We start from the raw sequence: 13,502 nt of genomic DNA on the forward strand, positions 1-13,502 counted from the left end.
ATGGCTTCATGTTGGGACAGAAAGTCCCAGCCCAAGATGAAGTCGTGAGAGCATGATGAAAGGACAATGAATTCGATGATGCAGAGTGCGCCCTGAATACGAACTCTTATTGTACAGGTGGCCGCAGGGTAGATGAGCAGGGAATTGGTGGCACGAAGCAAAGACCATATAACTTCGTCATCAGTTTGCGCACCTGGAGGCACAAATTTTCGCTTGACACGGGAACAGCAGCACCGGTGTCAATAAGGGCAAGAACATCAATGCCGTGCTGCAGGGTTGAACGAAGGTGCATGGCAGACACCGAGCGGCGGCGAACAGATTGATGGCATTCGGGGTTGATGGGCTAGTAAGTCGGGGTTCTGGTAAAATGCCGAGGAGGATCGTGAACGTATGCTCGGTTTACTTCGTCAAAAGAGGCCATATCGCGGCGGCGCAGTGACGCATCACGTTTCCAGCGAGGCCATAGGCATAGCAAATCGGCAATTTGTCTGGTGTTCGCCATGGTTGGAAATGTTGGGGTCGCGGCAGAAAAACAGGAGCGGGAATAACTCGAGAGGAGATTGAAAAGGAGGCGGGTGACAAACTGATGGCATGTCCTCGGACACTTGCCCCGTATTAGTAGTTGAAGTGTCGGTGCCAGAATTGATGGCGTGTTCGGAACAGAGGGAGGCAGTGACAGCTGCCGGGCGACATTCTCACGGACAAACTGCTGAATATAGAGCATGAGAGAACTGTTGACTTCTCTCTTTAGGTCGATGTTATTACGATCGCGGCCTGTGTTGAGGGCAGCTGAGTGAAGACTCGCCCTCGACGCAGTTCGTCATAGCTCTGGCAGAGGTTGATGATCTCACTGACAGAGGTGGGGTTTTTGGCATCAAGCATGTGAAAGGAATCTTCCTCAATGCCCTTAAACACATGCTTGATGCGCTCAGTCTTTGTCATTGATGTACTTACACACTTGCATAATGTCGAGGACGTCTTCGATATAACTGGTGAAGCTTTCACCGACCTGCTCTGAGTGAGAGCAAAGACACTGCTCAGGCCGAAGTTTGCGCACGGCCTGACGCCCAAAGATGTCAATTTAGGAGGTCTTGAAAACGGACCAGGTAGTGAAGTGCGATTCGTGGTTTTTGAACCAAAGGTTCAACACATCCGTCAAGTAGAAAACGACATTTATCAGCTTCATGCCGTCGTCCCACCGGTTGTGAGCGCTCACCCAGTCGTATGAGGACAGCAGGTCCTCCACATCATGGTTGTCCGTGCCACTTAAAATGGGAGGATCCCGTTGACGAACCGCACCGGGGCTGGGTTTGGGTGGCGATAAAGAGGCGGTTCGTTGGAGCGCTGGCCCGAACAGCTGGTGCTCGCGTGTCGTGCCGGCGCGCTGGCGGCAGGTCATTATCTTCTTTACAGTGTAGACAGGACCTCACGTGACGGAGCTTACGTCTTGTCCTCTCAAATGCCTGTCTGTTTGCGTATTACGCAACGGATTCATAGTAAAAGATGTTTTGTAGCCACTTGTTTTAACAAGGTCTTTAAAACATCATGAGTGCACTTGATGGAAGGCAGTTTCTAGGAACAAGCACAACAGCTACAAGCAGGGGGTTATCCTCAATATATCCTGTTGCCTATAGCTAAAGGAATGACCAGAAAGGATCGAAGGAGCGTTCCTGAAAAACATAAGAGCGTAATAAAAATTTCATAGAGACAAGGGATTTCACGTAATAATAAATAAAAGCAAGTCATCAGCTGATTAATATGTGTGTTTGAGCCACTAATTAGTTTTCAAAACTTTGTAACGTGATAAACCCTGTCCCAAGCCTGCACAAAGCACAGGAAGAAATTTGTTGAGTGCGCCGAAGGTGTTATTTCCTACCACTGTTATGTGGTAAAGTATTTGTTCTCCGGACCAGAAAGTGCCCCTATAGCATTGGACGCAACATAGAAAATATCTGAAAGCGGTAAAGGTAATCTCTTTGAACACCGCGACAATTTAAGCGATGTTGTCATAGACCGAAACAGAGAACAGCTAACTAGAGAGATCAGTCAAGGAGAAATAGATGAAAAGGCGGGAAAGTAAATGTGAGAGCATGCCTTTAGTTTTGTTACCATAGAAGGAGTTCTTTCTTACGGCGCCAACAATTAGATTGTGTTGCGTTGCACAACATACAGTGTGACAGGCTTGCAGGATATCTTCTGATACACGCGCTATGTATATAAAAATGTGTGCATCAATCAGTAAACATTAAACTGGAATTCATCTAATTTGTTTTCTTGTTGTCTCTTTCCTGTTTTATTTATTTTTCCTCTCAAGGCAGGAGACCTTAAGGAGGAAAATGGATACAAACAAGTGGCTTGCTTACAGAGTGTTTATGTTGCCAGTCATAAAATTTGAGCTAAAGCAGTACAGAAGACTTGATGATCGGTGCTATAGAAAGAATGTCCAGGAAGGTGGTTTCAGTCTTTGGCTGGTCGTGGAATCAGTCTGCGGCACATTTTGTTTTAAGACGAAAGCCTTTAATGGCTCATGCTCGCGGCCGCGGTCGTGTTCGTCCGTCCCTATCGCTTCCGTTAAGGGGAACTAATAAAGATATGAGGAAACAAAGTGGTTGCATAAGATACATAGGAAAAAAAAGAATAACTTAAAAGCCGAGTTTATGGACTTTAGCGCAATTAGTTATCTAAATGTAGCAAAAACGTCCAAATTACGTCGAAATAGCGCGGACATCGATATATCCACAGGAACAGGGTGAAGTCAAATCCACCGGAAGTCTTCTCCTGTGATATCTAATAACCGGAATTGACGTCACAATGACGTCACAAACAACTATGATGCCACGGCTGGTCATAACTTCACCAGACGATTCACGCGTATACGAAGTTGGCCCCTCTGGGCGTCCAATCCAGACGTCCGTGTGGGGCCTTTCATTCGGCGCTTCCTCGAAAGCCGCACCACACAGCATACACAAGCAGACGCTGTGCAGCAGGCATCAGTGGCGTTTCAAATTGGGTTGTAGAAACGAAAAGGTGCATTATCCCCCAGTCGGAAAAAACAACAGAAATTTTTCTGATGTTACGACAGAATTTCTGTGCGGTTTTTGACGGGAAACCTGTTGTGACAACAGAACATTCTGTAGTAACATCAGAAATTTCTGTGGTTACAATAGAAAAGTGCTATAGAACTACAGACAACAGAAATATACTACAGAAAAAGTACAGAACTACAGAAAAATACTACAGAAAAATCTGATGGTTACGAGAGAGCTACAGGATATTTTGTCGTATTTTTGACAAAGTTCTGTAGTTTTTTTCGACTGGGAGCTGCCACAAATTTCTGCGGACATCTTAACCGTGCCGTAAAGAAAGTGAGGAAGGTGGGGTAAAAAAAGAAAGAGGTGCCGTAGTGGAGGGCTTCGGACCACCGCCCGATAGAGGCTTTCGCCTCATCGAACTTTAGTGGTAAAAGTGCATCATAGAATGTTTTGACGAAAGGAATACCGACATTATTGGAATGATCATTTCGTGATGAGATATTTGATGAAGGTGGCACAAGATCGCTACGCAGTATCAGGTAATGGTACTGTATGTAGTGAAATAAACAAAGACCAGCATACTCACGACGGGAAGCAAGGGACGTTAAATGTAATGTGCTTTCACAGACATCACGCATGCAGTGCGGCTCCAGTTTAGAAGGAAGCGAGCACAGTTATTCTTAACAAATTCGAGGGTGGTGAGGAAGTTACCCGTGCTGGGATCCCAAATGGACGCAGCATATTCTAACTTACTGCGAATTAGTAGTTTATAAACGAGAAGTTTCACTGAGAAAGGAGCACAGGCGCGATTGGCATTCTTAATTATGGAATTGATTTGAACAGATCATGTTACATCACTTGTTACATCGAGGTGAACATCTAGCGCTACAGTCTTCATCATTACTTGAACGTATGAGCAAACAAATTTAAAGAGAAAAATGACTTGCTTTGTCGTGACATACATAAAAAGACAGCCGACAGTCATTGCTACTAAAGAAAGCATGTGTCATTTTTTATGTTCCCGAATGTTAAAGAGCGCAATCGAGAAAATACTTGGTTACAAAACAAAAGCAAAACGAAACAACGTGCCTGTGATGGGATGTGACCCTTTGACCTCCGGATATCATTACCTGGGATCTTCCGACTGCGCTACAGCGTTTTTCTTCTTTACAATCGCCTTAATCCGTGAATACATTTCCCAATCCACACTTGCCACCACGGAATTCAAAAACAGATCTGTTTCTGATGAGCTGGCAGCCTGGTCTTCGTAGGCAGCGCCAGAGCTTTTCCATGCAGCACACGCCCTCCCAGTTTGACCATGCTCCAAGTGAAACGCATGCTGTCACAGCATGTTCCACGTCCACCGCTTTGGATAAGGTCTGCGCTGGCTAACGTTTTCAAAGATAGTTTACATGCGACATGACTATCAAAAAAGATTAAATTGTTATTACCGGAGCTCCGTCTCTACAGCATCGGACGCAAAATTTGGAGGCTGCAGGAGTTTAGATCCGACCGGTGGTACGTGGTTATTTTTATAAAATCATTTGCCTCCATTACGTTAGGTTTTCATATGTATCAACACAAATTGCTGCGGCTTAGCTCGATTGAACGCATTTGTTTGCTTGGTTATGCTGTGTAGCTACGCCAGGTTAGATTCATATGTGCCTAAACTTATTTTATAAAGTAGATGTTGGATTGATAACGGTCGGACACAGTTTTCTGTCAATTAGTTCCTCCACGGCTGTCTACAAGTGTCAAAGAAAGGCAGCCAAAGTAATGGTTCTAGTGCGCGACTCCTTCAAGGTTGTTTTGAAATCTCAAGAACTCTGTAGCAGAGTCAACACGACATGGGCACCGGTAGGCAGGAGGCAAGGAGACTTTGTGACAGGGTGGCTATGCGGGCTAGTTGGTTTGAATCAAGCATAATGCAACCAGCGAACAAAACGGAACACAACAAGAAGGCGTACACAGGACAGCGCTGTCCTGCGTACTCCTTCTTCTTGTGTTCCGTTTTGTCCACTGGTTACATTATGCTTGAGACTTTGTGGCATCTTGTTAGCGAATGTTGCATATTTGTCGATATACAGGGTGTTTCATCTAAGATTTTACCTATTTTTTAAAAATAGGAAAATTAAGCTTTATTGTCGATTCTTTTTTTAGCTGTTGTATTAAGAGTAGAGAAAAATCAGGATCTTTAAAGGGTACTAATAAGCTTAATAATTAACTAAGTATAACTAATTAACTTTTTCTTTATACCAGCTAGAAGCTGCTTTTAAATTGCAACAGTGAGCTACCGGTGTGAGAATGCCAAATGGTATTTTAAACGACAAGAAACGTGCATTTCTTAAGGACTGCAGCACTGGCAATTCTGGCCACTTTCGACGCACGAAAACGAAACCTAGCAGACGAAGCGCGGAATTGTACGCGCCCACGAGTGACGCAGTCGTGACGTCGCCGGGCGAATCAAGCCGTCTGAAGGCGGCTGCTGCCGCTCGTGAAATACTCGTCTGGCGCTGCGTCATCACATCCAGTGGTGCGATATCTGTGCATGTACTGCTTTTTTTTTTATTTCACCCTCTGGGAGCCAAAGCTTGTAGTCAAGAAGGAGGGCTCATTTGCCCATACCATCAGCGCTTCGCCCGCACCATGACAAGCTTCGCCCGCAATGCGTTGGTGATATCTCAAGATCCTACCAGACCATGACGCTGCTCCAGGCGCGTACTTCGCGGGCGGCAGCGGCCGCCTCCAGACGGCTGGTTTCTCTCGGTGACGTCACGGCTGCGTCACTCATGGGCGTGCATAAGTGCGCGCCTCGACTGCTAGGTTTCGTTTTCGTGCGTCGAAAGCGGCCAGAATTGCCAGCGCTGCAGTCCTTAAGAAATGCGCGTTTCTTGTCATTTAAAATACTATTTGGCGTTCTCACACCGGTAGCTCACTGTTGCAATTTGAAAGCAGCTCCTAGCTGGTATAAATAAAGAGTTAATTAGGTAATCTTAGTTAATTAATAAGCTAATTAGTACCCTTTAAGGCTCCTGATTTTTCTCTACTCTTAATACAACAGCTAAAAGAAGAACCGACAATAAAACTGAATTTTCCTATTTTTTAAAAATAGGTAAACTCTTAGATGAAACACCCTGTATGTGTCGGAACGTATAACGTTGGCCAGTTTTATCAAGAAGAAGAAGCAGGAGGTGCATTTGAGAAATAAAAAAAGAAAAGCAGCAGCAGATGCGAGCGTCGCCGGCGCGCGCCGCCTTGCGAAGAACCGGAAGGCGATAGCTCCTCGCGCCTCACCTGAGGTCACATTTTACGCGCCGATGACAATGGCGCCATGAGGCTAGTAAAATATATCTTTTAAAGTCCCCTATGCTTTCCTTTTTGTCAAAGGAGGGGGGGGGGGGGCGGGTAAGAGCATTTCAACGTCCAAACTACGCCGCTTGAAAGCATAAATCACCCAAAGCAGAGCTGTTGTTTTCCTATTGCTTCATTTTCCTGGCCCCGTGGGGCAGTCTTTTAGTCCACTAGCACGTACTGACATTTTCTAAGGATTTCAGTGTCCACAAGTTTGGTTTGGTTTGGTTTTGGGGTTTAATTAACGTCCCAAAGCGACTCAGGCTAGAAGAGACGCCGTAGTAGAGGACTCCGGAATTTCGACCCCCTGGGGTTCTTTAACGTGCACTGACATCGCACAGCACACGGGCGCCTAGCCTTTCGCCTCTATCGAAAAGCGGCCGCCTAGGCCGGGATTCAATCCCGCGGCCTTGGGCACAGTAGTCGAGCGCCCTAATCACTGCGCCACCCCGGCGGGGCGTGTCCACAAGTGCTGTCATGCTTATTTGTGTTTCAGCTTGTATAGCCGAGAACGCCACACGGGTATCCTGAATACCATTTTTGACAAGAATGCGTACGACAGCAGCATCCGACCTCCAGTCGTTAATGGTACAGGTAAGTACCTAGAAAAGGTTACATATGCGTGTAGTTAAGCCAATGATGGCGCAATAAACACATAATCTCGGTGTAAAGCTCCTTCCAGAAATTGTCGACTTTTAGCTTCGCGATTTTAATTTTTCTCAAACAAAAAGTGGCAGCCTACCATACGAAAAGAAATACCAAAATTCGCTCTTTCTGTAGAGCGGCTGGTCAGGCTGATAGTAAATTAAATATAAAAATAAAGAATACGAGTAAAATGACATCCAGTATTAAATATAAATCAAAAAACGACATTTTCATGTCACAAAAAATGCAATGATGCAGGCAATTAAGTAGGTAGTTAGCGATCGGGGAAAGAAAAACAGTTGATATAGGATGACTCATAAGCAGAAAAGGGCTTTTTATGTCTTCATTTGTCGTCCTTCTATCCGTGCGCTTTGTGGGAAACAAAGAATTACCGACTACTTCAGAGCCACCTTACAAAGCAGAGAGGTTGATCAGGGAAAATACTATTAGCTCGACATCACATGGCGATGCACAAAAAAGCTTAGAAAGAGATGAGCAAGCAAAAACGACTAGAGCTCAATGCGTTGAGTTTGGCCACGTCGTGGTTTAGACCTCAGTGCTGCACGAAGTCGGTGTAAGGACCTTGATGGATTTTCTATCGAGGATTACTGCGAACAAAGTTCTAGGGCACTGGCGATTTTTATAGGAGTCAAGTGTGATGAGTGCATTTCTCATTCCGCAACATTTGGCAGGTTGCTGAAAAAGGAAATAAACAGTATACAAATAAAAATAAAGAGGACTGCAGAATCTGCATTGGCGTAACGCGAAAGCACGGATGCTGCTGTTGGTTGCTTCTGGTTGCTTCAAGTTGCTTAATTCACTTGTTTACCCATTTTAGTCTTTGGTACTTTCAAATTGCGCGCAGATCCCTTATTATGCCCTTTTTTGGCTCTACTTCCGGTAGCATGACGTCACAACCTCTACGTCACATTATTTCACTTCCTGTTTATTTTTTAGTTTTTGGTGCTTTCAAATTGCGTGCCTATCCTTCCTATGCCATTTTTCGACTCTACTTCCGGCTTGGTGACATCACATCCTTGATGTTACCTTACTTGACTGATTGATTTAATTAACTATCTTATTATTTGATACATTTAAATGTGGCACCAAGCCATTCGCTAATGCGACCATTTTCTAATGAGACCTTTACTTTTTAATTTTTGCCTGTATATAATTACCTAATTATTTTTTTCACACATCATTACACCACCCTCTATCGATTGACACCACTGATTAACCTCTACGACTTTTCAATTACTCACAACTCCTGCTGACACTGTTTTGCGTTTTTGCCTCTAAATAATTACTTAATTAGTTTATTGACGTAATTATTATTTTGGACACATTATGTCACCCTCCATCGATTGACACCCTTTATTAACCTCCACCACTTTTCAATTCCTCACAACTGCTGCGGACAATTTTTACATTGTTTGCCTGTAATAATTTGCCTAATTAACTCATCGGCCTAATTATTATTTCTTCCGCACCATTATGCCAGCTTCTATCGATTGACACCACTCATTAACTTCTACCACTTCTCAATTACTCGCAACTACTGCGGACACGGTTATCGGACGCGGCTTGCGGACAAGATCTGCGGAAACGGTCTGAAGACAGACATCTTTAAACATAGCGAATAACGCTTTCGCTTTAATAGCACAAAACAAGCTGCAGTAATGCCTCCGTTGTTGCTCATCATTTATATGGCTAGTGAGCGTACCGTACCCCTTACGCATGGCTATCAGATTTTTTTGTTAACATATGGACACTGCATTAACTCGAGGTGAGCTCCACGGCAGTAGATCATTGTCTAGAAATCCGGTGGGTAATACTGTAGTTAACAAGACATTCTTGTTACGATTTCTATAGACCTTTCCTGATGAAGCCTTAACATGATTGAAAACACTCAAATACTTGTACGCTGCCCGCGATAGAGGCGCTAAATTAGTAAAGGGCGGATAGCGAATTTGAACGATTCGGTCTCTCTTTGATTTAGCTTTTCTGCTGAGTGTGAAAAGCTGCTCATTACATTCTAGGGAAAATGAAATATTCTTACGAGCTAGCTTCTGTTGACATTATTCGAAAAAAGTAGTAATGTGCAACAGGGGAACTAATGCATGGCGTAATATGCAGTGCACATAGAGTGTAAATAACCGCCTATAACGTGGAACTACTTGCACCTGCCATATTAGATGATTTGGTTGACGAGCACACAGAAAGTGTTATTCTATTACAACACAGTGGGCTCTTTTATCACACAATTGTGTTTTTAAGATGCGCGCCGCTAGATTAAAAATTGCTGTTCTTTATTTAAAATTAGTGAAAAGTAGGCATCTGTAGGCTATTTCGCTTTTAAAAAGAAAGATAACTGTGCACACAATATATGCACATGTTTATGAAATATTCAATATACGCACGACCTTTTCTCTCGACCTTCCTGAGTGAGCCAATTTCCCAACGCTAAAAACAACATCTGACACTTGTCGCTATGTCGTACCAGGACCTGAGGTCTTATAAACCTTCGTGCTTCAAAATTTGTATTTAGCTCTTGAACTGTTTGTTACGGCACCTACTGATATCTACTCGTTCTTCCAATCAAACTCTCTGTGTGAAGCTTCGCGCTTCCTCATTCTGTGCTTCTCCCATTGTAGTATATTAGTGGCGCTGCCATCGTGCAAGAAACGCAGTTTCTTTCTCTTTTTTCTTGCCGTAGTGTGTGCATAGACCTGATTGCTCGTGCCACTATTGTACAAAATTTGTGACATGATACAAGCACTGATCCCGTAGCGTACTTTACATGGTACAAGACTCAAACGCTTTTCTCAGAGCTTCTTGCTTGCTTGCGGCTCATGAATGGACTGGGAATACACGATTTATCATGATGGTAATGTTTAATACACCTTGAAACATTTTCAGTATTTTCTCCTGAGATGTGTTAGAGAAATAATTACAGCGTATTTTATTAACATTGTGCTGTAAGTAACTATAATTTCGTTTTGCTTCCTTGTTTTTCTTCCGAAAGGTCCTGTCCGCGTAGAAGTAAGCATGTTCGTCCTTTCGATACCGGAGGTTTCTGCAAAGCAAATGGTGAGCACAGGTACTTCATTCATTTCTAATTACCTGTCTGTGCTCGTTTCACAAGTCGGCGGTTCACGCTGGCGCGTTTATGTGCCTTTTTCAATAGAAAGAAGACCCTTTACAATCAGAACCCTACAGGATAATCAAGGATATCCATAAATAATTTTGTTTACTTTTCAGATTTCGCAAGTTATTTGCTTTAGGACCTCTCATTACCAGCTGCATTGAAATTGTCTGGGAAGGGGCCGATATACATAAGCGCTGACAAAGCTTGCAGTTGCAATGGCAACAAGGTTTGCGAGCAACCGCTCCTCTTCAAGCCTTGCTATAAGTTTGATGAAAATATAACGCTGCAAGCACGTTATGTACGAACAGTTATTCCGAAGGAAGACGTATTGACCACAGACTGACTAAAGCTGACCAGCCAGTCAAATCACGCCAAAATAGAGGTAGCCAAATGGTTGGTAGCAAATATAGAAACAAAATGCTGTGATGAAGTATATATCCTTGTCACTTCCGGTACATGTTGAAGGTGTGTCACACAAGTAGATGATTGCTCATTCTTTAGGTCAAATTGTAAAACACGACGAAGATAATTTTATTTTGCCATAAAGAAAGCAATGCTTGATGCAACCAAGAAAGTTCTCTATTTCATTAAATACGCACGAAAAGGAAGCAATTTTACCTTGCCTTGTTTGTCGCCTGCACACGACAGACGTAATGGACGTGATGTAACTGGTCGCGACTATTTAAAGGTATATCCTAAAAGTGAATCCGTTGTCACTGAACGTGCTGCCAGAATACATTCTAAACAGTCTCAAAAGGCAACCGAAGGCAACAACCAATTGACGTTTATATATATATATTGATACAAACTATAGCCGACGACGAAGCGGAGACAATCAGTAGCTAGTTGACGTAGACGATGAATTGGTTGCTGGTTGGCGTAGACGACAAAGTTGGTTGCCTGAAACCGAGCTCAAACCGCTGCTCGGACTGCTCTCGGACTTCGGCAGTCTTCTAGGCTCAGGGCGTTGTCTGGACGTTTGGCGCAATACCCTTTAGAGCCTGGTGGAGTGGGCTGGGTACGCTTTCCAACGTTTACATGCTTCACGACGGATCTGACTCTGGTCCACCAGCGACTCAGTCGCCGCCGCGACTCAGTCGCAGGTTGGGCCCCTTTCAACCCCTACGAGGATCACGCAGCCACAACTCTCGAGCCACCTCGACATGGCCACTGATCCCAGGCTCTCAGCTCGAATCTTTTGCCACCCGCCGCGAACACCACCATATTTTCAGCAGCTGCCTGTTGTCCTATTTACCCGACACCGGTGGTTAACCACATCACTCCGTGTGACGCATCGGCTCAAGCTGTGGTGCCTGTTCCACGCCCTCGCAAGTCGGACGTGTGGCGTACGCGAGACCGCAGGCCAATCTGCTACCACTGCGGGGAGGCCGGTCACCTTTACCGTGCATGCCCGTATCGCCGAGTGGGACTTCGCGGCTTCGGAACCGATGCACCCTGTCCACGGAACGGCGAACGGCCGCTCGAAATTGAAGCTCATCTGTCGACCCGTCAGAGGCCTGGGAGATACAGGCGCCACCTGTCGAAATAAACACCGAGTTATCGCCGGCTCAGAAGGATCTGCTTTCGACTGTCTTGGCAGATTTGGCAGACTACTTCGCAACGTCTTCCAAAGTGGGCCGAACGCCGGTCGCCAAGCACCGTATAATAACAGACGAGACCACGCGCCCCGTATGCCAACGCCCATACCGCGTTTCTCCAACGGAAAGGTTTGTGCTCCTATTACAGACGCTTTGTACGAGACTTTTCGCACATCACAGAGCCGCTAACCACACTGACTCGAGATGACACGCGGTTTCTGTGGGGAAGTAAACATGAGGCCGCTTTTCTTGAGATTCGCAGCCGCCTACAGAATCCCCAGATACTAGGCCATTTTGACGAAAACGGCGCAACAGACATTCACACTGATGCCAGCAACGTTGGGCTTGGTGCAGTACTAATTCAGTGGCAAGAAGGTGCAGAACGGGTCATCGCTTACGCGAGCCGAACACTTACCCGCTCCGAAACCAACTATGCAACAACTGAGAAAGAACATCTGGCGGTAATATGGGCCCTCACCAAGTTCAGACCATACCTCTACGGCCTTCCTTTCCGCCTTATAGGCGACCACCATTCATTATGCTCGCTCCCGAGCCTCAGAGACCCCTCAGGACGATTGGTTAGATGGAGCCTTAGATTACAAGAGTATAACGTAACAGTCGTGTACAAATCAGGACGGAAGCATCAGGATGCTGACTGTCTGTCACGCTCGCCCATCGCCATAAGTCCAGAAGAAATGGCCGATGATTTTCCCTTCCTGGGGGCTATCAGTACAACCCAAATGGCGCAGCTGCAGAGAATGGACCGAGAGTTAGCGTCACTCGTCGACTATCTGCAGGGCGTCGACGCCCGTATTCCCCGTGTTTTTTATCGTGGGCTTAAAACGTTCACTCTGCGTGGTAACGTGCTCTACAAGCAAAATTTTGCTAGCAGTGAAGAGACGATTCTCCTTGTTGTGCCCTCCGAGTTGCGCCGAGATATATTGAGTGCCTGTCATGATGAACGCACCACAGGCCTACTGGGGGTGAGCCGTACACTTGTACGAATTCGTCAAAAGTATTATTGGCCAAGGTTATTCCCATCGGTGCGGGCCTATGTACGCTCATGTCATGACTGCCAACGTCGGAAGTCTCCGCTATAGAAACGCGCTGGATTTCTTCAGCCTATTGCTCCGCCGAAGACCCCTTTCCATCAAGTGGGCATGGATCTTCTCGGTTCTTTTCTGAAGTCCTCTTCTGGCAACCGTTGGGTAGTCGTCGCAACAGACTACCTAACACGGTACGCAGAGACCGCGTCCCTTGTTAAAGGTACTGCAGCCGAAGGTGCTCAATTTTTCGTTCATAACATTGTCCTACGTCATGGCGCCCCCGCCGTGGTAATCACTGACCGTGGAACAGCTTTTACGGCTCGCCTAATTCGGTTGGTCGTGACACTGACTCACACTAGCCATCGACGTGCGACGGCGTATCACCCTCAGACCAACGGGCTGGTGGAGCGCCTCAATCGCACCCTCACCGACATGATTTTTATGTATGTAGACGCAGAACATTGCACCTGGGATGCGATTTTGCCCTATATAATTTTCGCGTACAGTACCGCCCCTCAAGAGACGATGCGACTGACCCCGTTCCAACTTGTCTTCGGTCGCCAAATGAGCACGCCGTTGGATGCCATGAAGCCAGTGGATCCTTCTTGCGGCTCTGACGCCGAACGTGACGCTGACATCTCTGTTCAGCGTGCTGAGGAAGCGCGGTAAGTAGCACGCATCA

At 45.6% G+C, this 13,502-nt stretch overlaps 1 protein-coding gene across 1 annotated transcript in view; it reads left to right on the plus strand.

Annotated features, from left to right (window-relative positions):
• LOC146187332 (glutamate-gated chloride channel-like) overlaps positions 1–13,502 on the plus strand; it is an 82,101-nt gene continuing 68,599 nt past the window's right edge. The window contains exons 1-3 of the mRNA XM_084608191.1: positions 1–44; positions 6,880–6,977; positions 10,054–10,118. Of these exons, the coding sequence (XP_084464317.1) occupies positions 1–44; positions 6,880–6,977; positions 10,054–10,118 (207 nt within the window). The remainder of the gene's footprint in view (positions 45–6,879; positions 6,978–10,053; positions 10,119–13,502) is intronic.

This window comes from Amblyomma maculatum, chromosome 6 (genome assembly GCF_055883805.1).
Source record: "Amblyomma maculatum isolate TAMU_Amacu chromosome 6, ASM5588380v1, whole genome shotgun sequence".
Lineage (NCBI taxonomy): Eukaryota > Metazoa > Arthropoda > Arachnida > Ixodida > Ixodidae > Amblyomma > Amblyomma maculatum.